Below are 26,357 nucleotides of genomic sequence, written 5' to 3'. Positions count from 1 at the left end.
TCAGTAAGGGGAGAAGAGGATTGGCCCGTGGGTGGTGCGGATGGGCCCAGGGGCGGGTCTCAGGAGATGGCTGAGATGATGGCCTTGCAATAGGTGATGGTGCGGGAGGTGTCCAGGAGCTGCTGCACGGAGAGCCATCTGGTTCGAGGAAGCTGCGGCAGCCATTGCTGCAGCAACAGCCAAGGGGTTGTGCAAGAGCCTTGCACCCAAAGCTTTGGTAAGATCCTTGGAGAAGGTTAATGAAGACTGCAAACAGAAGGGAGTGCACAAAGAGACACGAGGCATTAAATGATTGGTTCCAGAAGAAAGAACACATGGAGGGGAAACAGGTATAGAATTCCTTTTGAGACCCTTTGACTCTTTCAGCCAAAATTAATAAAACATTTCCAGGAAGAGGACACAGCCAAAAACAATAATAACTGGGGGCTTTTGTAGGGATTGAATAAACTTGCTCTAACCACAACAAGGACTTACAGACCTGATTATCACTGTCTATCTGATCTTTGGATCTCTGGTTTGACGACTGTGTCACACAAGTGATTCACAAGTCAGAATTCATCAGTGAAACTTGAAAGGTTACCGTCAGATCAGCTCCCCTGTGCTTCTTGTGTCGGCTGAGGAGGGGGTTAGGCTTGCCCGCCATGCCGTCCCGGTGCCTTCGACTTGATATGTGCTGAAAGAAAGGCACACAACTTATTCTCACTTTACCTAAGTGGAACTATTTGCCGAAATGGACTCTAGAGACTCTAGATCATTTTTAGACTCTTACAATAAAAGACGCTTTACAATAAAAATGAAACGAGAATTTGTTCCATATGGCAATTTCAAAAGCTCTCACAAAATGCTTTTTGTACGAAAAAGTAATCCTAAAACTTAAAAGATTAGACAGTTATATTTTACGTTAGTATTCTAATTCCATTGGATAAAATCACATGCATCATTTCTTCCTCCTACCTGTTTGAGTTGCAGTTCAGAGTTGACCCGCACATTGCAGATCTCACAGTGGAAGGTTTGTTCCTGAGTGTTGGGGTCCACCGGCCCCCCTCCCTGCTCTCCAATAGGCTTGGGGCCAAGGCGAGGATATGCCTTGATGGGGCCCAGCCCGCTCCGTGCCTCCAGGATAGTTTTGTGTTTGGTACCTGCAGGCAGACAGACAGGTCAACAATGCTATAAGGCAAGATGAAATTACATATTTATAAGCTAATAGAATATAATGAAATAATACAGTGGAGAGGCATCACTATTTATAACATACGAGTCATGCCTCTTCCACCTGTCTGAAGTAAAATTAGTCTGGACGGCCTTTCTCTGTAACTAATAACAGGGATTGAGAAACAGTGACGGTGACAAATATCAAGGGCTAATAAAAAGAAAGAAAATTCTCCAATAATTGTCCACATATGCACCACATAGAGAGCATGTTTCTGGATAAAGTTGTAGTGGTGTGTTTTTCCCACTAGAGGGCGGCAGTCAAATAGCTGTGCAGTTGGAAGAGGAACTCAAAGCCCTCTCTAATGTTAATATTACTGTAGAAAGTTGATATTGTTTGATCAGTGCAGTGGGTGAGATACAGTGTACACTGTAGTGAATTGTATTACCACTTGTGTCAACATCAATAACGGCTCTGGACTACTGAACCCCCCCAGATCAATCATTTAGACTGTAAATGTCAACACTTGGAAATTTAGGGCCAAGTTATTATGAGAAGCAGGTTTGTCTGGTCTGAGGATTGGTTTTAAATCAGACATTGGCTGCCCTGATCATGACTGTCCTGTTTCACAAAATGGTTATGCTGAAATAGATGTTATAAAGCAACCTCTAACACTTCATTCATACTGCTGAGCAATTAAAACAGGACTTGTTTCATTGCAGGTGGGAGTGTTACATGAGACACATAACAAAAAACCAGATGTGTCTCTTGGCAATACTAAGTACATAGTTACATATACACTTAATGGTCTAATCCCCCAGAGTCCACCCAACGCCTGCTATTAATCCAATCATGATTTTCTTAATTTAAACAAAAGAAAATCATTTCTTGGCTGAACAAAATGTGTCATATCCCCACATCGACCCTTATGTCTCTCTACTCACAAGATAAAGCTTCCCACTGTATTTGGCTCTGACTTTGAGTCCCTCTCTTTGAAAGGAGTTAAAGTTACAGAATAGAGAGAAATGGTTGGGCTGGTGGGCTGGTGGGTTAACTTGGAGGCTGTGGGCTCCACTTTGGAGGAGGGGCTGGAATGACAGATTTAGCTTGTGGCCAGAAAATGTGCTCTTGGGCTGTCTGTTTTGGCTTTTATTCTATTTTTGGATGGCCCAGTAGATTTGTTTTCTTTGTATGGTTGACTCATTGTGTAAACCAACATACAAGAATACGAGGCACATTTGAAAATACATAGGCAATGGGTTGACAGGAAACTGTAGAAATAGCATACACATCATTTTCTTTCTCTTTTCTGCTGTTCCTTTTCGCACAGAAATGTCACGCATGCTGCTCAAGTCTGCATGACATGTGCTTTTCTTTTTGAACCACACTAACATGCGCAGTTTTCATTTTGAGAATGAGTGAGGGTAATTGTTTCCAGATTATTCAAACTGTTTCAACTCAATTGGCATTCACGGTTTGAATTTTGGAGCCAACTATAGTTGATAGCAGGCTGTGGCCCCGGTCACGTTTAGAGGCTGTAGTATATATACAGTATGGTGTGTGTGTCATATTTTTTATACTTGCATGTGGATGTACATCGTAAACATGCTGGCAGACCAATGTACAGTAACACACATGTATTGATGTGTTGTTAGACTGACAATTAATTAGTGCTAAACAAAGCAACAACAAAAAACCGCCTTCCAGAGGTTAATCTAACCATAATAGTTAATGCGATTGCTATTTCATTGATTCATACTTCATCTAACATCAAGAGGTATTTGTTGGCTGCATGCTTTCAATTCTGGCTGAGCTGGCTGCACCAACTATTACTCAAATGGGATACAGTTACACTGATGTGGGGTCAGTGTCTCGTCGTCTGTTGTGTCTCTGTAGTTTGTCTTATCTTGTAGGAGATCAATAATAAAGGGTGGAGGTCAGCAGACCCAAACTGTGCTCACAGGGACAAGAGAGGCATTGGAAGTGCATAACGGATTAAAGCAGGCAGCGGGCACCTCAGGGGTATTTGGCAAACATGTTGTCAGGTGTGAAAGTTGTCTGACAGAAGGTTGAAGCTGGTGTTGTGGTAAACTGCCACAAAACAACTTTTTTAAGTGGAAGGCTTCAGGCTATGGAGAATGGTTGTTATGCGGCATGCTGCAAATGACAAGACAAATCATGAAAGTTTCAGTGAGGCCGAGTGAGGCCGAGTCTTTTAAATAGTAATGTATTATGTAAGTGAAGACAGTTCACACACACACACACACACACACACACACACACACACACACACACACACACAGGTGAGGCACCTTGAGAGAGGTCCTAAAACCATTCAATAAGTGCTCGGTTACATAGGTTGAGTGTCAAGCAGATCAGTTATCTGCTGATCAGCACCCTAATGTGCAGTCAAGTCAATAACTGAGATGGTAGCACTTACAGGAAGGGCAGCCAAAAGAGAGAAATAATGTCAATTTGTGTTATTCTTTATTACCAACGGATTTACTCAATGATTCAACCTCCACACAGTCCATGACATCTACACTATTGGTCTGGACACCTATTGTAACAACGGCAATTGCCTTTTCAAAATAACCTTCTATATGAATTGCAGTAATCCCTGGTGCACTTGACAGCCAGCACTTATTACTTAGTGTAACATTTCAAAAAGGAACATAAAACATATGAATATAATGTATGAGATAATGTAATTGCTATTATTATAATTATTATTATGTTATACTCAATTGTTGGCACAATATGTAATATTTTTTCTATGAAGCAAATGTTATTTAAAAAAAGAAATGTAATAATTTCAAAGCTGTTAAATGTCCAACATTGTGAATTTCAATCAGTTTCTTCTCTTAAATTGATCAGTTTGGGGTTTTCTCTGAAACTACTAATGTATTCTTGTATTCCCATTAACAAATATTTCACTTTTTTGTACTTTTAGTGCATTTACTCAATTCCATTTTAGATTTCATGAAGTTGCTAGAGGGATTTTTCTTGGCGAATATTCCACTTGCACAGTGTGTGACACATTTTGTTTCCAGTAGCAGCAACAACCAATAGCAGTGGTTTGAGTAAACCAAGAAGAATTCAACCATAGCTGGAAATACGAGGGAGAAAGCTACATCCCCCAGAAACTCATATTTCATCAACAGAAGACCCAAGAAAGTCACAGTTAATTCCACATCGTTTGATTGCCAGTGAATTTATGGAATGTGCAGAAGCACTACAGCAATTTCATCACACCAGAGCTCACAGATTAACTCACCTTTGTTGTGGGCCTCCAGCTGTGACATGGAATTGACAGCCACCTTGCACAGTGAGCAGTACAGCAGCTTCTTGGCCTTGTCCTCCTCTGTCTCCGGATTGGACGGGCTGGAGGCCGTAGTGCCGGCGGCTCCTGAAACAGGGGGTCCAGATCCAGACTGCTCTGAGCTGGCACTGCCAGTGCTGCAGCCTGGGGAGGATGAAGAAGGGGGGTTCAGGAGAGGAGTGGGGGTGGGCAGGAGGGGGCACACCGAGGCCATGGGGAAGTCCATGGGTGGTGTAGGTGGGGTGGTAAAGGGGGAAAGGGGCCCCGGGGCCAGCAGGGACCCGTTTAATTGTGACAGAGGCTGTGTTTCATCTGAAAATAACAAGGAGAGAAACAAACAGAAATAGAATATATGTCAAATGCAGTGCAAAGAACTGATTTTGTGGTCCAAAAAGTACATAACTCAATAAAGTGTTGTAGTATTGAGCTCATTGTCTTAAAACTCAGCGGTGCATCAAAGTACCTGTGACATAAACTCTCTGCTATGTTGAACCCCATCGCTTGCCACACCCAGCTGAAAGTGGAAGCCATGCACGGTCTCTTGCGTAGATCAGACAAACCAACACAAACTACTTGCAGAGTAACAAATAAAGTGGATCAGAGGAGGAAAACAAAGTCTCATAAGTGTGAAGGCATGAGCACGCGTGTAATATGTGTTTAGGCTTTTTGAGGTTTTCGAGCCAATCTTTCACTGATGTGGTCTCAACTTCTTGAAATGGAGACCACAGCTTGTGCACATTTTGACTCGCTCTCAACTCGCTCTCCTTCTGCTCACTCTCTGGAGTTTTAATTTGTTATTGTTGCATGTGTTTGATTGCATGACTGCAATTCTTTGGTTAATTGTTGGAAACATGCTTATAGATGCATTGCCAGACACATGTTTCAGGTCAGCCACTCCCATATGCAATACCTTTTGTAGTCTCTCAGCAATGGGTGTTGGCTGAAAAAAGCCCCCCTAAATGTGGGTGGGGTATTCAGAACTCCCCCATCAGAGGGGACTAGCAGGCCCTTCTACAAACTCCACAGGATGTACTATAGCGCAGAGGACAGGCAATAGAAACCCCGTTGGATTATGGTATTATAAGGGATAACAAGGAGTATTTCTGGGAAGAAAACAAATATTAACTTACATTTCCGTTTAAGGATGCCCATGTACTTTATAACTCTGTCACATGGCAGAATCCTTGCGATATATTTATGTTTTTGTCCCACCCTGTGAGTCTTATGTGACTATATGGTCATCTGTGTGATGTTTAGTTGCTCTGGTGACTCCATTGCAACAGCTCTGCTGAATATGCCATTGTGAGTGGTTTCCATTTCACTGCTATCCAAGATCAAATCTCCCTCTTATTACATATTGGAAGTTTCCATCTGCAAAGCTACTGGCTGCACAGAGAGCTTCAAACACATGTTTAGTTAAGAAATAGAATGAATCTTAGTCTGACTCTATATTAAATGTATGAGTCCACAAACCAGGTGCAGTGTGAAGGTAAGTGATCTTTGGAGAGTTTAGTGACTCATAATGTGTTTACTTGGCCACAAGCTGCCTGAGCTGGTTAAGTTGATTGCAGAGAGTTTACCTTCCTGAGTGTAGGAGGGAAATATGAGAGAGAAGCTTATAGTTATTACCATTATTGTTGATACATTTCGCCCACACACAGGCACGTAGGTACACATGCACAATACTTTATTACAATGCACAGAACCAAACCCACAATCCACAGCGACCATAACATGTGGTCTGAGTTAAAGTCAAGTGGGGAGGGGCGGAGATGTTTTGGCCAAATAGTAATGAGGAATTTCATGATCCATGATGGCCTGGAGGTCTGCCTTACCAAACCATCACATCCAGTCCCTGTTTCACGTCATACCACAGTGAATGCCTTCTACACTCATCCCCCTTTGAACAAGTTCAGCTTGAGGCTAAACCCTCAGGGCCCCCATAGCTCAGCAGTCCAAAATTCTAAATCTCACTGAGTAGCAAAATATTTTTCTGTCATGTTTACTGACTAAAATAAAAAGCATGAAAGATGAATTCTAAATTTGCTATTCTCTAAAAGTAGCTGAGAAAAAAATGCTCAGAGTTATTTGAATCTCCAGAAACTAGGGATATGCTTTAAGCCTAATTAAACATTGATAAGTAACTGACCTTCTTCCCTTCTAGCGGGCCTCATTGCCAAACAGAAGAAGGCATTATTCACTGCGAGAGGTAAGCAGAGGGAGATAACTCAGTCCAGATGCTGTACACTATAGTCTGGTGTGCCTTAATTCACCTCAGGAAATTAAAGCTATGTATAGTCTGCACTCCATGGGGAGAGGTTTTGTTGATAAAGCCGTGGGATTCAATACAGACTAAGTCAACTTCAGACCAAACCACTTCCGTTATGTGCCGCAAGAATCAAAGTTCATCCTGATTGTTTAAGTGTGAAATTAACTCTGCAATAACTTCTTTGCAAAAATCTGATTGTGGAAAGTAGTATATTAGGAGTGCACATATAAGCAAATGTTCCTTATTGTACAAAGAATGTAAGTGACCCTATTGAGTTGGGAACCCGACAATGAGTAAGTCTTTTATTGTGATATAAAATGTAAAGTTGAAAGCAGAACAACATAGTTACTGCTGTAATTGATTTGGGTGTAGGTGGACATTGTGTGGTGATGGATACACTTTGTTTATTTAAAATGTTGAAACCACGGCAAAACGATTACAGAGGCTAACATGCATCTTTGAGTATTGTGAGATACTGTTCAAGCTCTTTTTACAATGTTTAACACAGGAGGGCATATTGGCTGTGCGGGTAAGTTAGTTTGAAGGGAAGTATGTTTCTGTGTGTGTGTATGTGTGTGTGTGTGTGTGTGTATGTGTGTGTCTGTGTGTGTGTGTGTGTGTGTGTGTGTGTGTGAGTCCATTCTTAATGATTAACGAGCTAAGAAACTCAATGCTGGCCCGACGAGAGCTGAGCCTCATTCATAATGCAGTTGGGTGCCTTTTTCCCAGTCTGGCCTCCATCCGAACTCTGAGTCACTCACACTCACACACACACACACACACACAAACACAAACAACGGTGTATTAGATGCTTATGTTGATTATCTTAGGTTGATTTAATCAAATAGCTCACTTCAGAGAAAAAAAGTAAACTAGTGGATTCCCTGATATTTCCAAGAGTAACAACAAATATAGACAGAGCATGAAAGGCTCATCGGTTCTGTGTAACTCGATACAATAGTCACCTCATAGCATGCAACCCAAGCCCTCACATGAAAGTCATCTGTTTAATTGACCTTGGGCGTGTGTTTGTGTGGACTAAGGAGGGGCATAATATCAGTGTGGTTTTAACAGGGTCCTTCATTAGGAGGGAGTGTGTCACACAGCAGAGGGATGAAGAGAACGGAAAGTAGGGAGGAATTAAACAGCTGTCTCAGCCAAACCTGCAGTTCAACAAGCCAAATTCCCCAAAGCCATGTCTCAATGGGTCCTGATTAAAGCCATCACTGCTGACTGCATTTGATACGTGATGAGAAGTGATGCATTTATAAGGTCATCACACCAATGCTAGGCTGTACTACAAACAGAATTGATGTTTCAACAGACCGTTCATATAGGATAAACACTGCTTCTCTGTGTTGAGGTAGATTTGCACTGTGGGAAATCTTCACCTCGTCCTTCCATCTATGCGCTTGCATGCCCACAATGTTTGTGTATGTGTGTATATGTGTTTGCATGCATTATGCATATGTCCCTATGTGTCTTTGTCAGTTTCAGAGTAACTGCCCCATAGTGATCCATATTAGTGTCCACAAGCCAAACCACAGTGTTTGTCCTCCACACACTGCTTTCCCAGCTGCCTGAGATCTGTTCCCCTGCTATAAAGAAGAGGGACATGACCACATTGAGGACATGCACACACACAAACAGTCTACACCCACATGCAGGCCGACCAGGAAGAGACAAGCTTCGAGGGTCACGAGAAAGAGGCTTGGATGGAAAAAAGCATTCTTTCTCATGTTGCTACTTTCAGATGTTGGTCATGGCAGGCTTGTTTTGGCTCCTCATGGTTTTGGAGCTCGCCCCGGGAATTCTCACTAATGGCGACAGGCCTGGAGCTGATCTCAGATCCTCCCATTAAAATGGGAGTGAAAAGGACTGGCCCTCTTCCTACTCTGGGATCAGCGTAGAGAAAATCTTACATCTTATGTGTATGCATAAAGATAGAGACAGTTATTTGCTAAGGTCTTTGCTCTAGTATGGTGTTGCATTTTGACCTTGATTGGACCTGCGTTTAATCTTTTAATTCTTGCTCTTTGCATCCCTGACAATAAGGTGGAAATGTCTGCTTCCGACACCTTTTGTAAATGTCACCAAAACATGGCCAGTCTATTTATTGCCTTTTTGATCCAAGAAGAGAGTAGTGACACTGAGGGAATGGAAAACTCTGGGTGTAGAAAGGAGAAGGGCAAAGGCACACAGCAACCAAACGTAGCTTCAAATAGGAAGATGAGAACGTGACAACAGAGTCGGGGCTAAAGAGATACGGCTAAAGAAAGAGCTTGCAACTCCTCCACCATGTCCTCCATCCGTACCAACTGCTAGAGGGAATCTTCCAAAAGGTGAATTACTCTTCGTTAGTCAGATAAGCTGCTGTCTCTGTCTGTTCAGATGCTGGCTTTGATTCTGGTCAAACCTTTCCACAATGGTGTCATCTTTATTTTCCTTAATAAGTCTTAGCACTTATTACCACCACACTGAATCCAGGCAACATGGTCTATTTTGGCTCTGGCCTATGGTGTTGCACTTCTCAATAAGTCACAGCAAACACACACAAACATATGCACACCACAGTGGGGACCCTTGAAACGATGCCAAGAAACCGCCGTGTGACCGTATGCCAACTCAATTGCTCACAGTCTAAATGGATAGGCCCCAAACCAGTTTAACATTGCACAGCTGAACAAAGCATTGATAAGGTTAGACTGGACTAATGCAGGGGCTTGTGTGGGGCAGTGTAATAATGCCTCTATAAACCTGTCATTCATAAAGACGTTTGGCTTAATTAGTCTTCTCTGTGCTTGTGATCTGAACTAATGAAGTAATAGTAACTTGTATAACTTTTTATGTTTGAGCTGCATACACTACCTTCATAATTAGTTTTCTCAGAAAGAAATAAGTATTAAATATTATATATTTGCTTTTTAATTTAGGGTTCTCAACCAAGCTGTAAAATGGGGTCAGACTTGTTCTGTATTTAGTTTAATATTCCTATAAACCTCTTTCCCTTCAGTTATCCGATCAGAGGTTGTTTTCATCAAGCATTAGCCAGATGTGTACTAACTGTATCTGCATTCAGACTGACTTGGACCCACTGCTTTGAAGTTAATTTCTTAATGTAATTGTATGTGTCTAGGAGGAACACATTGCTTTATTTGTGTCCCACTTTTAAAGTAACCTTAGTAATGTTAGAAGTCTGAATACACTTTAACTATCATCATACATGAGTTACCATTAATGAAAGAATATGAGTGAATATGAGTGAGACTACTGTCAGTGCAAATGGTTTCTTGGGCTTGTGTAACTGTGTTGGCCATAAGCTCTGCTGCAACTGCATTGGGCCACACAGAGAGCTGAGATGCTCACAAGAAGAACAACACACTGTTTAGATGCCTTTGTTATTCTTGCATATTTTCTATTTCATTTTCCAACTAAACGATAAGCCTCCAAACTGAAATTATTATTTTGACAAAGAAAGCTCTTTTTTTCTGTTTCTAGTAGTGATAATTTTCTGCTGTCTCACCTGCTTTGTTTGGCACGCTGTCTAGGAGAATGCCAGGGGCGATGGGCGGAGACGGGCAGGAGGTGGGGGGCACAGTATGAGGCTTGTCCCCCTCGTGAGGGCGACTCTTAGAGGTCTCAATGCCTTTCACTCTCCTGGCATGCCGGTTTCCTTTGTAATGGGCTTCTGCCTGACTCTATAGGAGAAGACAGACACAAAAAACACGTTTATGTTGTAAGTAAACAACAGTGCCAACAGGTGAATAAAACATTGCAGGGTATATTAGACACACTGTGACACCTGCACACACATACACTTGTCATTATGATAGCATGCTATTCATTGTAAATGAGAATTGCTTCTCAATTGATTTTACCATGGTTAAAAGGTCTAATAATAATTCAATAGGCCCTATACTCTGAGCCACAGACAGCACGCAGGTTTACAGTGGATGAATACATGGATAAAAAGTTTGGGTACAAAAAGATGCAGTGATGGAGATGTTCGAGGCCTAGACTTGTCTATCCCCTCATCCCTTAGTCATCGTATTGTCAGAGTCAATAAGCTGCATGATCATTTATTATTAATTTTAAATCTGTTTCTGGATCAACCGTTTGTCTATTTTTGCCATATTTGCTGAGCTCAAAGTTTTAACATACTCAACATAATCTCCGGTCTAAATGTCTACACATCCTGACAGTTCTTGGCTCCAGCTTGCATTACTGCAGCCCTGCTGACAGACATGCTAGAGAGTTGAACAGGGGTTCAGTGAGTTACCCCACTATCTAACCTCCTATAACACACACCCATTATGAAAGTAGACATTATCAGTGGGAGGCTGGCATACGTGGGCCCTTAGTTCAACATAAATACTGTGATCGCCTTCAGCTGCTCACTGAACGAGCTCAGGCTCTTGTACAATATATACATGCAATCAGGCCGCAACGACCATGTCTGTAATATCTCATAGAAAGATGCAATGCAATATAGACACTGGAGGTTTTCAGGGATTGGAGAGCATCGTGCATTCCAGCAAGGAAAATAATTGGTGCTGAGATCTATCACAGAAGCTAGTTTGGCTAATCCCATGATGAAAGGCTAGCTACTGGCTAATGTGTTTGTTCAGAGGGTAAACAACTACTCATTCATCAGGAGACTGCCAGGACATCAGGGGAGTCTGTCTAGTCTGCGTCTGCTTGTGTGTCTGCACAGAGGTATGTGCGTCTGGAACAACTTGAGATGCAAGGTTGCTATAGCTGTCGCTGCCAGTGGCCTAACTTCACAGTATGGTGAGTGTGAAACAAAACACACACAAATACACAGACTTGTTTGTATAGGGGGACACGGTGTAGCCACGTAACCCTATTTGCCATCTGTTCGCTCATTCGTTATCTCCCCTCCATTATGCTTTAAGTGTCCCTCAATTAAAATTAAATAGGCTCCTTACTGATACAGACACATTCTATCAATGCAGCACTTGAGTCAGATAGCTCCCCGCTGTCTCTACAAGTATTTTTATCTGAGCAGATGTGTCATATCACATTGCTAAATGATCTTTGGAGGGAGGGGCCAGTGATAAAGATGATGATCAAGTCGCTGGTACAGTTAGTTGCCAAGGAGAGACAAGGCCTTGAAGAGAGGCTGACAGCTGCCATAGGTGCAGAAAGGTTTGGAGAACTTAGGACATCACACTGACCACAGGCTCAGGCATGAGGATAGACTGGCAGGGGGCAGAGGGTGTTGAGTAATGTTTGTAAGCCCGGTTGTGTATGTTTGCTGTATCTGTGTGCTTGATGGCATGCACCTGGAAGTGAGCTGGCACGGTACATCGTGGGCCGGGGCTGTAGTGATTTAAAAGGGTCACATGTTTCTTGTAAATCGTGATGACAAACTGGTCTCTAGATACAGATCCTCTGTAACTCTACCCTGTCAAATGGGTCTTCAGAAGTTGATTTAGCAAAGCCTGGTGGAGAGACCTGTGGGTGCAAGGGAGAGCGGGTCGTGTGGGGGGGGCTGCTGCTGACCGAGAGGTGATCTCTCAGATACTACAGTGAGATAATAAATTACATGGTGGTCTACAGAGGCTCTCTTAAACCTCTCTCCCCAAGCCAAGTGAATCAATTGCTGAGCAGGTGAGCATCAGTGTGAGATCCTGGATGAGGAGAAGAGAAGAGTGTGAAGGGAAGATGGAGGAAATATGGTGCACAGCCAGGGAACTACAAGACAAGGAAGGTTATGTTAAGAGCTGGAATGGGAATGATATAAAAGACAGACATCTCAAAGAGAGGAAAATCTGCATCACATCAACCTGTGATGCCTGTGTTTCATTATGCAAAGGGTTCCAGCATGACTATCATTACGAGGTGGAAAGCCGTGTTGTTACAGCATAACTAGCTGCAGCTCCAGATGAGAATACATGGGAGAAAAAAAAGGAGAGGAAGTTTAAAGTGAAAGAAAATGATGGATGGGCCAATTCCCAGCAGGGAAGTAGAGAGGAAGAGGTTTAGAATAATAGATGTGTATCAGCCTATAGTTGAGCGGCAGCAGCTGTGACGTTGGTCAATGCAGCAGGACAGAGCCCATGATGTCACTAGTGCAGCATGCCACCAAGGTTAATATAAACCACCAGTTTAACACCTCACATCACCACACAAACGCAGGGACAGCGGGTTAAAAAAAACTCCCCTGATCCATTCCTCCCCTCCTCTCCTTCCCCTCCATGTCTCCTCGCTCCCACTTTCCCAAGATGCACTGGGGCTGTCAGAGCCAGACACTAATCCATGCCCTTGACAAATGCATCTTATAATAAGTAGTGGCAGGCAATTTTAGGCATTTCCACACTGTAAATAATGCAGCATCAGAGAGGGAGACAGATAGAAAGAGGGGGAGAAGGTTGGTGAGAGAGAGAGAGAGAGAGAGAGAGACAAGAATAAAAATAAAGAGGCAGAGAGAGAGAGAGAGATCAATTGAGGACGCATGGATGATGGCAAAATGATGCGTGAAATGAGGGGAGCACAGGATGTGAGCAGGAAGGCAAAACTGGATCCTTTTGAAGACAAATACATTGGTCATGACTTTACATAGTAAGCCCCATCACTTTCTTTGACTTAAACAACCCAATCAACAGCTGACAGAAGAAAACTGAGAAATGTCAGCATCAAGGTCAAAATGATTGTTCTCTTCCAAGACAGAGCCCCAGGCTGGAGAAATGAGGCAGGGAGTGAAGCACAGGATTCTTTGAAGTGTTTCCAGCTGTTTTATTTTCACCCATGAAATATTCATCCTAACTTGACATTATGTAAAAGAACAGTGTGGGCGAGGAGTCACTCTATGGTGAGCCGAGCTTAGTAGGACAGCACAGATTACACACAGCCAGTTTGACATTGCTGGTATACCGCAGTGTAGGCTTTTTTCTTCTGTACACCGAAAGCAAAAGTGACAATGACAGCAGAGAGGTGGTGTAGTTCTGCATATCATAATCCTGAGGATTCACGTGTATATGTGGGATGTGTCTGCCTTTTCAGGAGCTCGAAGAAAAGACGAGGCTGCATACTGTTGCCGGTTTCACATGTTCATAAATAAGAGACCAAATTCTCATGAAACCTAAAATATATGATCTAACATGTATTATTCTTTATGTTTATAGATATTACAGTTTGGGACAGTTTTCTCCTTATGTTTATTGTTGTGGCAATGTTTTATGCTGCCCAAGTCTCTCTTGAAAATGAAAAAAATGTAGATTAAGCCAGTCATACCTGGAGTTCACCAAACAATACATAGTGTTAATGGCACTGTGAGGATAAGGGATCTGTCCATGACGTAGGCAGATTGATTTAGATGTATTGATTTATTATTTTTGGGAGTTAAAGTGCAGCCTACTGCTATTAACAGTATGTATCATCCTTTCCAGTTAGAAATGCTCAACACACATTGTGCTTGTTTAAAAAAATATTTTGCGGCGAATGTGATGTCAAAAACACAGTCGAGTCTGGACACATAGCAGTCTTTAGAACAACAGCTTAACCATTACGTTAAATATTTAAATTACTCACAGATTTACTGCATATCCTAACTTCAACCTCTAGCTGTGGGGCTCAAAGTATTTCATTATGTAAACATCTTTGCTTCCTGTGCCTGTGAAGCTATACAGCAGAGAAATCTGCAAAGAGTAGGCTTAAGATTACAGCTCTGCAGCTCCCTGACCACACGGAAACCATAATTATAGACTTTAGGAGTATATGTATAGCACCGGTCCACTCCTTAGTGCTCTGTATAGTGGGAGGATGTACCCTGAAGTCCTAACGCCCTGAAGTCTGTGCCACTGAATAGGTAGCATCACAGACAAATTATACACTGCATGACATTTGGCACGGATGTTGTCATGTGTCTTTCCTATTGGTCCACAGCAAGAAGAAAAGACTAAGAATGGGTAGGCAACACATGAAATACTTAATCATTGTTGTTTACTTTAATTTATCATCAGTCATGTATGCATGTTGCCCTGGGGTATAACGTGCCATTAAACTCCCATTATGAGTTTCAATTCAAACTACACCATATGGACAAATATATTAAATGTACTATTAAATGATTGACATAATTATACAGAAGCATGAAAAAAAAGGTTGATGATTTTAAAGAGATTTCTATTTCATGGCATGTTGAAGATATTACTCAACTGTGTCAATGTTGATGGTCGAAAGAGAAAATCTCTTTGAAAATGCAGGGCGAAAATCCTATTTCTCTCTCGTCTTCGGCAGCAGCTCTCTCGGCTTTGTGCTGCACTGATTATTTCTACTAACTCCACACCGAGTTCAAATAAATGAAATTCCAACAGGGTCGCAACTGCCAAAACACAGCCCAAACAAATGTACCACATACTCTGAGTCAACACCCGCTCTCGGAGAGCAAACAGGATAGAACGTCTTCCAACATTATTATTGCACCTGGGAATTGCAGACATGCCGAGAGATGGATTTATACTATATTTTTGTACCTCTGAATTGAAGCGGATCTGGCAAACGTTACAGGAGATGACTGGCCGCTTGGTCTTGATCAGTGGAACTCCAAAGGTGTGGTTGATCACAGCCTTCTGCACAGGATCCATCTGACAGAGAACATAACAAGGGAAGAGACAAAGAAAGAGACATCTGTGAGCTATAATTCATACTCTTTTACTAAAGTCCTGTGCTCCAGAAGTCCCGGTGCTACAAGTAAACAAGCCTTTCCAAGCCGTCTACCTCAGAAGGTCGAGGCCAGTGTCACGTGGAGAGGCTCACAGTTTTTCTGCCCAAGAGACTCAATTTAAAGGTCTAACTGGCTACATGCATGGGTAGAGTGTGTATTCAGTTTCAATGCAATGTTTGATGTCTGTGTTTTTGTTCAGCAAACAGTGATCAATGTCGATTTAATGATACAACTGAGACACCTGTTGCACCCAAGCTCAGGCTTATGATCCTGACCAGGTTGTAGTTCATACTTTCCCTGTGTTAATTGTTTCAGCTGGGACGTCCATCATCTACATTATGTTAAGCACCTTGTGTAAATGTAACTTCCCTGCTTTAGGAGCTCTACAAGGGGTCGTGGCTAAGCCGCCCACTTAAACTCTGTCCCAGACACTAAAGACCCTGCCTGTACTGATCCATGATCCAAAAGGGCTCCATTCCAATCTGTTTGAAGCTGTATTTATCTCGTGATCATTGTTAATTGACCTTAGCATTGGTCTGGAGTCAATAGTTGGTGAGGATTTTCACCACAAACAATTGTCTGGCACTATATCAACAGCTAAAGCAGGTCGAACGCATAAGATGATGTGGCACTGTATGGATACGCAAAAAGAATGAAGAGAAAGTAAAGTCCTGGCCTGAAGAACACAATGGATATGATGCTACATGTTTTGAATTCATAAGGCACAGGGAATGTTCCAGACAGTCCTTCAAGTCTGATGCAAGCCTGTTGGTTAGGAGATGGCTGCAGACTGTAAATGACTCAATCTGGCTCATCTCTCCATGCAATTAGGCAAATTACCAAACTTTCGTTGAAGCTATCTTCCACCCGGAACCATAGTCTCATTTAAAAGTAAAATAGCTCAACATTAAAATGAATATTCTTATAACTCAAGCACTAACAATTTACATTTTTTCACAGTGCATGTTACTCAGCAGCTCCAAGGAAACAGGCTAAACAGAGAGAGAATGAAATGGGGAGGAGGCTCGAGACATTTAGCTGGGTGATACAACATTACAGAAACACACACACCATCTGGATGAGCGAATGAGTGGGAGAGAAAGATGGATTGGAACAGCTAGAGAGAGAAAGGGAGGGAGGTATGGAAAGAACCCAGAAATAGAGAGAGAGAGAGAGAGAGAGAGAGAGAGAGAGAGAAAGAGGCCCAGGCCGGACATCCTCACATTGCACATTCTTTACTTATTTGGCTCTCTTTCCCATACTCCACGTTCCATCACTCCCACTATTTCTATGAAGTAGGCTCTACTGCTGCTGTGAATTCAAATGGATGGAATGGGAGGGGCGGATTTTGAGCAATGACATTGGTGCATACTACCTGAGCTGCATGAATACCTCAGCTGTGACTTTGCAATAGCCAGTTGAAGAGGACAAAAAACAACTGAACTTGTTTGCAGAATCTTTGGAACTCATGCCCAATGTGACCCCAACTCCCACAATACAAGCACACATAAGTGAATCGCTAGTGTTAAATAGTGTATGCCGGTGTCATTACTGTGACCCATCATCAAGTTTAACAACAGTGATGTAACTGTACACACGAATCGTGGGCTTCTCCCCAGCCAGTCACATTGTTGTCTGGGTGTGGGTCAGCTATGATCCATCCAGTCTGTTCAGCTGTTAAAAACACCACCCAGCTGCCAATAAGACTTTTTGGACGACAGCTCACATGGCCTCTATTAATTTGTTCTCCAAAACATGACCTCATGAAATAGGAGCTGAGCCTTGTGATGTAACTGAAGAGGGATTTTCCAAAACTCAAGTCGCTTTTGACCAATTTTAAGAAGATAATAATAATAATAATAATAATAATAATAATGCATTCTATTTGTAAGGCACTCTTCATCCAAGAATCTCAGAGTGCCACAGAGCCAGTACATAGTTAAAACTAACAATAGTAAAAAAATTAAAAAAATTAAAAAGTCATAAAACTCAACTCAAAAACGCCTTCCTGAATAAAAAGGTTTTTAGGCCAGTCTTAAAAGAGTCCAGTGTCTGTGTTGCCCTGAGGTGGTCAGGGAGACTGTTCCATAAGTGCGGCGCTGCTGAGCAAAATGCCCGGTCGCCCATGGTACGTAGCTTGGCGTTGGGCACCCGGAGGAGCGAGCGGTTTGTAGATCTGAGGGTGCGGGCAGAGGTTTGGGGAGTAATGAGTTCTTGTAGGTGGGGAGGTGCATGTCCATTTATGCATTTATGGGTGAGGAGTAGGACTTTGTAGTCAATCCGGGTTGAGATTAGCAATTGCCTTTCAAATTGGCATTGCATCAGTATGATTTAAATCCCTTTAATGTATAAAATATGCACAGTAAATTGTCATTTTCATTAATAAAATTAGTTTTGGAAACATGTCAATTCTAGCTGTTGGAATGTGTTGAGAGCTGTGACGGATGTTAGTAAAGCACACAGTCCATAGCATCACTCAGCAGTCCCATCAACAGCTCCACAGGCCCTAAGACCCAGACTCCTTAATGCCTTTTGTTTACACAGAGTTTCTTCTGAGAAGAAACAGACCAAACAGCATCCATGCATCTCTCAGCACACTGCACAACAACATGCACCTTAATTCCTGACATCCCCATATTTTACAGTCTTTTTCTACAACTCTCACTTCTCTCCAGTGTTTATTTTTCAGTCTTTCATCCTTTTCTTGTTTCTACTTTGCTCTCGTCTTAGTGTGTTTGATCATTTCTAAGCAACAAAAGGTTTGGGGTTGGACTCCAGCAACAAGGAATGTACCGTGCTTTGACTCTCGGAGGGACCGCTCTGGCAGTGACACTAAAGTCTACACTGTGCCAGATTAAAACAGCTTTTGGAGCTCTAAGTTCTACAGTACTTGTGCCCAGAGTTGTGCCCAGATTAAGACACAGTTGGGTGAAAGAAAGAACTCCAAGCATTTAAGTACTCACCTTCTTCTCCTCTGTGTCTGATGAAGCTTGGAGCTGCATTGGTCCTCCTGTGTGTGTGCCGCTGACAAAGGTGTGTGTTTGAGCCTCAGCATGTGTGAGATTGAGAGTGTGTGGTGCACCTTCCTCACTCATTCAGCTCCCTGGTTGGTTGTCAGTGCTGAATACAAACTAACTCACTAAGAAAAGAAAAAACCTCACTTGTTCCGAGTGATGCATTGCCAGCTACGATTTCTTTGTTTTTCCTCTTTTGGCACACTCTCTGCTTCTCTTTGAAATGCTGCAAGAGAAGAAGTAAGTGTCTGTTGTAAGGATTTTCTCAAATCTCTGCCTTACTCTCTTTTTTCACTGACACACCACCTAACAAGTGCCTGTCCCCTTTGATCAGCCTCCTTCCCCTCTCCTCTCAGCTGCTTTCTCTCTCTCTGCCTCATGCTTCCCTATAGTGCATTTCCTTCAGATTTCTCCTCCCCCTCTCTCTCTCTCTCTCTCTTTCTCTCTCTCTCTCTCTCTCTCTCTATCCCCCCTTCTTCATGCATACTCTGTCCAGATGTAGCCAGGATTGGGTGACCCACTCCCCCTCTTCCATAAGTTCACACCATGTACCAAATGTCATCATCAGCCACAAGAGCTTTTGCCTGCCCCATCAACCCCCAACCAAACCAGATATGACTACACACACACACACACACACACACACACACACACACACACACACACACACACACACACTACTCTTCTTCTCTGGTTTCTTGCTACAATGGTTTGAAGACCTTGCAGCCAAACATTGGCGCACGGAAGATCTGATAAAGCCCCCAAACACAGTATTTTGATTATTCTGAAACCTCTAGAGGCAACAGGTGTGACAACATATCAGACAATTGTTGTAGGTCATTAGTGCTGCAATAAGACACAGACTGAGTCTTGTTTGGGAGGAGAGTGTGAAAGGAGAGAAGATGAGCTGGGACAGCAGGTGAGATTCAACAAGTCTGCACACGGTGTTGTATCATTGGACACTTTCATTGGAAATTCCTGACTTTGCAGCCCGAGCAAGCCCACATGAGGGCATACATCTTGGCTCAGAGGTGTATGCGGGTGCGTCTATCAGGACCATCTGATGCAGATAAATAATTCAGCCTTGTCACTGTCTAGAGGCACATTGAGCGAGACTGGCAGGTAGAAGACAAATCACATTAGCTGTATATGGGTTTAGGAGAGGCCATTTGCTATGAGGCAATTAACCCTCAATGTGAGTCTCATTAAGACTGTACAAACTGCACAGATCACCTAATGAGAGAGAAGGCTGCTATCTCCTTGCAGGGACGTTTCTCAGTGCTACTGCTGCTATAACGCTGTCTCCATTGACATAGTTCGCAAATCATAAATTTATCATTACCTTTGTAATGTCATATAATCTTAGCTCACTCTATTCATATAGTTGAAAACCATCAATGCCGAGCCCTCATTAGCATCAATCAAAGTTGTGTATCTTATTTTTGCAGTTTTCCGGATCCTAGATGCATTCTATGTAAGCCACAGATAAAAGGACTTGATTCACGACACTTCAGGCATCACATGCTCTTCACCTAGACCTTTCAGTCATATTACAACAGTACTATCATGGTCAATCATGTATCCATTGTTTTTAATGCAATGCAGCAAAAGCATGAAAGTACTGCCCATGTGTACGTGCCAATATGCAGTGGAGCTATAAGGTCAGACTGTCCTCCAAGCCTCTCCTATGGCCCCATCTCCTGGCCACAGGGCTACAAAACACCACTCAGCAGCAACAGCTATTAACATTCACAGCGCCCCTGTGGACCTTCAGACATAGCTAACGTTCTGATAAGGTGGATGGGGAGCAGAGGGATGTTACATAATGAGGGGAAGAGAGAGAGAGAGAGAGAGGTTCAGAGGGACTCCTTCAGAGGCATACTGAAGAAAGAGCAAGCAAGACTGATTTCAGGGCTGCGTTAGCAGACGCAAGAGTGGAAACTGAGTGCCTGCATAATGTCAGTATCTCTATTAATCCATGTCTGCTGGGTACACTGCAGTTTTAACATCAGTGAGAATTCCTCCACTCATGCCATGGCCCAGAGAGGGCTATTAGAACTGACTATCGTTAAAATGTGTTTAACAGTGTCTGGACTCCTGTTACTATCCCTGCATTATACATAGTGAAAGCATTGCCTCACATACAGTACATACCAAGTTTATATGTATGTATTGCTGACAAGAAATGTGTTAACATTCCCTAATGGAGTCCGGAGGAGCAGGCGGCACATTATGCTGAGTTGGTGAAATGCAATGTGTCTCTACAGTCTAATATAAATGATAAGATGTTAGTCAGGGCCTGAGGAAACAGGAAGATCCCACTCCGTTGAAATAAATACCACATCAAACAAACTGTGGGGTTTGAAGTACACAGCTGTAAGGATGGCTTTGGAACTGCTCTTTCATTCTGTGCTTTGAATTAAGGAATGGGACAGAGTGTGTTTACATTAAATAATAGTCTTAGGAATACATTGCTATGTGGATACAGCGACATCTAAATAATTATAAAAAAATAGAAAATACATGTTACACATGGGCAGTAATCACATTACCACTGTATTATGGAGGTAAATACACAGACATCACCATATCCTGCATCAACTCTCACCGTGTTGAAGTTGTGGAAGAGGTTCATGCTGTGTGGATGAGGGGCCGTGTCCATGGGGAATTGCAGGAAGGGTTTCATGTCCAGGTGGGGCTGGATCATTGTGGGGGTCCGCAAGAACGTTGGCATTGCCGCCCCGGCCCGATTTATGCCTCCTGCACACAAAGAGAGAGGTAGATAAATATACATGCTCATATGTGTGAAACTGAATCAAAACAGTGTCCATGCTGTATGTGCATGCATGCATGTTTTGACAACTACTGACAATAAAATAAATAAAGTATAAAACTAAATAGAAATAGACGGACAAAGATAATTAAATTAATTGAATTGCTTATTACAGCCTGTAACATGTTTCCTGGACTCACTGAATTCCAAAAAAAGAACAATCCACCATAATTGCCCTGCAAAGCAATTATTTATCTGCATACAAAGCAAAACTATGTGACACCCCAGTGGAACATATACTCTCTAAACTGAAAGAAAAAGCAGCATTTGGGCCGTTAAAGACATCTGAATGATTGATGTGGACACACATTGTGTTTTTTTCCCAACAAGTTAGCCAAGACTGTAGCGCCGAAGTGCAGCAGCACTGCTGTGCACAGATGCTGTAGTACTGAGGGGTTTCTGGGTTATGTAGAATTCACATCAAGGAAGCATTTCATTATACTAAAACATTCACATCAAATGAAGCAGGAATGCCACAGAGAAGAGAAGAGCACCACAGAGGCTGTAGGGATTTCTCTTATCCACCTGCCTCTCTCCTCTCCTCCTCTCCTCTCCTTGCTGCCCAAGAAGGGCGAATTGGCCCTTCTTAAGAAACTACCAGGCTGTGGACAATGTCTAGGCTTCAGGGACAAATGGAATACTAGGAGCATGTTATGCTCAGTGAAATACTTTTTTTTTTAACATTGGGATTGTTTATTTGTTTTGTTCTTTGGCTATATTTGGTTCTTTGTTTGTTGATTTGTTCTTTGGCTATATTTGGTTGTTTGTTTGTTTAACTATTATTTACTTGGTTTTCAAATGAAGCTGTAGAGTGTTTTGCTGTTCTTGCGATAGTGGAATAAATGACTCTTTAAAACCAAACCTCTCCTCTCCTCTCCTCTCCTCTCCTCTCCTGGGAGACATCTGCAGCTTGATGATAATGAGTTTCATCCACCTGTGTGTTGCTTTATGTCATCTAGCCTTGTGCACTAGAGTTGGATCACTTAATGATGTCCAAATATGAAATGAATGAATCATGGGCTCTGATCCCCCTACTCACGGCTGACACATGCTCCTGGCTTTGACTGCATCCAAAATGCTGTGTGAGCAGATTTTCACAGGAGCTGAAAAACTGTGACGTATACACGGGTATCCTACCACCTGTATACACACACAAACACCGCGCTGCTTTGTCAGTGTTTAATTCTCCTTTAAAAGCATGCAAGGCGGTTCTAATGATACACAGCTCCCTATTCTCATCATTGCTCCCATCTGCCTTCTCTCCGTCTCTTCCTTATCCCTCCACGTCTCCTATTTAACCTCTGTCAAGGATGATAGTGATGGGGCCCACATAGCAAAACTCAGCCTCACCAAGCTCTTAGATTAAGCCTCTTAATATCCGCAACTGGATTTCTGTGGCTTTCAAATTCCCTCGAGACTTAAAGCTTTGCCGCTCTCCTTTTTGGGATTGCTCTAAGCTACTCTCCCGCTCCATTACTTGCTGTCCGTCGCTGTGCTTCCTGCTCCAACTCGCTTCTACCTGCTCCCACAGTCACATAGTAATTTGAGCATTATTTGACACCTCTGCATTTTCATCAAGCTTTATGTCAACTGAATTTGATCAGAGAAAATAATATGGCTGCCGCATGGAGGAATATGGTGTAAGCAGACTATGCAGTTTCCAAAGTTTGGATTAGAGAGAGCAGGAGAGAAAGAGATTGACTTTGTGAGATAAAGTGCTGTCTCAGCTGAAGCCCAGCTGCCTTCTGTTGTGCATCTGTGGACCTCGAGGTGGAGAGTATCGCATCATTACCTCTAGTTGGGCATTACATTTCTTCAACTGAACAAACCACAAATATATAAGTGAACGCACAAGTACGAATGCAGAAAATCATGCTCACAAACACAACCATTTTTAACCCTTGAGAAACAGGTGCCTGATGGTTCTCCAGCTGGTGGATTGTACTTGTCTCATCAGCTCAGGCTGACTCAGCGCTCTTAAACAAAAACATTTCTCTATAAATAATGTTCCTAATTAGAAAGTCTCAAACTTCATTTTTAAGTCACAAAAGGAAATTCAGAATTACAAACATCCAGTTTCCTCAGGCAGTCTTTTAAGCTGAGCTCCTCCTAAATGCTGTTTGTTGTGATGAGGGAGGATGGGAGGTCCTATAGCTGCTCTCTCCTCCTGTACCTCTATGACTGATGAAGGCAGCTCCTCCTCTGGGGCTGCACCACTAACAACATGACTAATACGCTTCTGCTTGACTGTATTTATTATGACACTATACCGCATGTTGATACATGGCCTTTGTTGGTTTCTGTGGCTTTTCTTGCAGGAATGTGTGCATGTGTTTTGTTTGGAAGGAGTGCCTCTGTTGAAGTTGCACACTAGTAATGTTTGCAGCTCCCCAGAGAGTCTACACTTGAACATGAAGACTGATGCTGGCACTGGGTCAGTGAGCCTCTGGCAGGCAAAGAAGCAGAGAGAGTGACTGACCATGGACCAGAACGTGTCCCTGCAGCAGCATGAGGAGCTGAGATCTGAGGAAGTGAATGAGGCTGAAAGAAGAGGGAGAGGAGCGGCCGTCCTTGGGGCAAAGACACAATCTGTCCCATCAGGGACAATGTGTGTGTGTGTGTCTGTGTGTGTGTGTGTGTGTGTGTGTGTGTGTGTGTGTGTGTGTGTGTGAGTGTGCATCCATAAATCTGAATGTGACTGCTTTCTTTGTCCAGCGTATAATTACCCCATTAATTTAAAGCTCTCTTTGGGGACCTTCACAAACTGTAAATCAAACAAATCGCTGTATGGAGCAGGAGCTTGCCTTTGTGCCCTGTTTTTGTGCATGTGTGTGTTGGAGCAGTGTGTGTGTGTGTGTGTGTGTGAGTGCATGTTTGTATGTGGTCCCACCAGACTCTAGTCTGCCCAATGACAAAATATTGCATAAGAGCCAGAACTAATATAATGATAAGCTGTAAGTGTTTTCTTATAAAAAATAACAGAACAAGATAACCACATGGCACAATAAAACCACAGCCAAAGTTCACACCATTGCTACCATGTACATCAGTACCATTAGTGCCGAATGAATTAATCATTAATGGATAATCAACAGATAATCAATTGATGTCAACAAGTAAAAATGCTATATATTCACTGATCCTCGCCTCTCAAATGTATTTGAGAGTATTTCTCTCTTTTATATCATTGTAATTTAACAGACATTCAGCCAAACAAAACAAGCACTTTCAAGACATGACCTTGACCATAAGGACACTCTTCTCTATTATCTCATTAACGCCAATTGAAACAATTACAAACAAATATGTATTACTGTCACGATAAACGAGCTGGTCCACAATAACTTTGCTCTAACCCCTTCCTCGGTTCTCCCTGTACTTGATTTCAGACAGAACTGTCAACACTGAAACTAGGTGGAGTGGGCGGATTCAAAGGTCTGGACCCGGGCAACCTTTTACGTGCTTTTGAAGCCCGATCTGTGTGAGTGTCTGTGTGCCACAAAGTGACAGACAGGCCAGTCTGAAAGAGCCAAGAGGACTCAGACAGCGATTTGGATGTTGTTAAACCCTCTGAAATGCCAAGAATCCTACTAGACTCACAGGCCATAACCTGAGCTTTTAGACAGCCTGCAGGATACCACCAGAGGGCTTTGTGTTGCAGCCAGTGTGCTTTAAGTGTGTCTCGTGCATGAGTTTTTAGGGTTATATCTTGATGGGGGCCATTTTGAGTTTGGACCTTGGTAAAAGTATTGGGTTTGGGTTAGGCTTTAATTTAATGGTCGGCGTTGAGGGCCGGAGAATGCATGTTAAGTATTTATGCGTGTGCGTATATAAGCAGTAATGCTTACACAAAACCTTTTTTTCATTCCTGTGGTATTAATTTAAAGATATCTATTTTAGTTTACATGGTTTTAGAGAGATCTTCAAAAACATGTTCACCCAGTCCAGAGAAAGTAGAACATCCTTGTTTCCACTAGAGAATAGGAATATGTATGTATGTATGTATGTATGTATGTATGTATGTATGTATGTATGTATGTATGTATGTATGTATGTATGTATGTATGTATGTATGTATGTATATATGTGTGTATATAATATTTATATACGTATGTATGTATATGTCAAAAAACCCTGATGAATAGCCGCCAACGGAATGAAGCTACCTCGCCTGGACCAGAGAAACTTGATGAGACGAGCGCTAGGGACGTGGACGTCACCTCGCTAGCGGGGAAAGAGCCAGAGCTGGTGCGGGGAGGTACAGCGTTATAGTTGGGCTTTATTTTCGATCTTTGGGGCGTATATTTGGGGTACTTGTCATACTCCAAAACTCACCAAATGTTGCACAGGCTTGGTGAACATAGCCATCTGATATATGTGTTATTGTTATATGTGTCAATGTTTCTATATAAACAGTTATTTGAGTCTTTGATTACTTGATCAGTTGATTCTGCAACAAAAAAAAAGAAAATTGCCTCTGCCCCCTACACCCTCTCTTTGCTGCTTGCGCTCTGGTGCAGTAGAGAGAGGGTGTAGGGTACAGTGAGGCGTCTCTGGTCCTACACCCTCTCTCTACTGCGCTCTGGCACAGTCCCGCCGTGCTCTGGAACGCACGCAAGCAGTAGAGAGAGCAGTATGAGCCTCAAGACGCACCGTTGATTTGTATGAAATGGAGCAGACTACAAAGATGGCGGCGGGGTTAGTGTAACTGCTTTATTGTTTCAGAGGCTTTACAGACTAAAAGTCCCCTGCACAGTAAATCCCAGTTGTGTTTTTTTTTGCATATTCTGTATGTAAACTTCAGATAACATTACTTTAAAATATAAGTGTGTAATACACTAGTTTTTAATTCATTCTTGAATTTTGCGCATAATGCGATTAATCGCTGTTAATCACAGAAAAATCATGCGATTAATCGATTAATTTTGTTCATCTTTGCCCAGCACTAATATATATATATATATATATATATATATATATATATATATATATATATATATATATATATATATATATATGTGTATGTAGCATATACAGACACATACAGACAAATCAAGAACATCCTATCCCTTCTTGTGGA

General features: G+C 42.4%; 1 protein-coding gene across 2 annotated transcripts; it reads right to left on the bottom strand.

The window, feature by feature from the left end:
- On the bottom strand, nucleotides 1-21,145 carry znf385a (zinc finger protein 385A). Of its 2 annotated transcripts, XM_034537351.1 has the most exons (7): nucleotides 21,053-21,145; nucleotides 15,240-15,350; nucleotides 10,265-10,439; nucleotides 4,428-4,784; nucleotides 955-1,139; nucleotides 581-673; nucleotides 1-246 (listed from the first exon to the last, which is right to left on the bottom strand). In XM_034537351.1, exons 1-7 carry the CDS (start codon nucleotides 21,128-21,130, stop codon nucleotides 1-3), a joined length of 1,245 nt encoding a protein of 414 aa, XP_034393242.1. In that variant the 5' UTR covers nucleotides 21,131-21,145. The 2 variants fall into 2 exon arrangements, with proteins under 2 accessions (XP_034393242.1, XP_034393241.1); XM_034537350.1 differs by lacking the exon at nucleotides 4,428-4,784.
- Nucleotides 21,146-26,357: the final 5,212 nt, after the last annotated feature.

Source organism: Cyclopterus lumpus, chromosome 7 (assembly GCF_009769545.1).
Source record: "Cyclopterus lumpus isolate fCycLum1 chromosome 7, fCycLum1.pri, whole genome shotgun sequence".
Classification (NCBI taxonomy): domain Eukaryota; kingdom Metazoa; phylum Chordata; class Actinopteri; order Perciformes; family Cyclopteridae; genus Cyclopterus; species Cyclopterus lumpus.
This window is presented reverse-complemented; position numbering and strand designations above follow the sequence as displayed.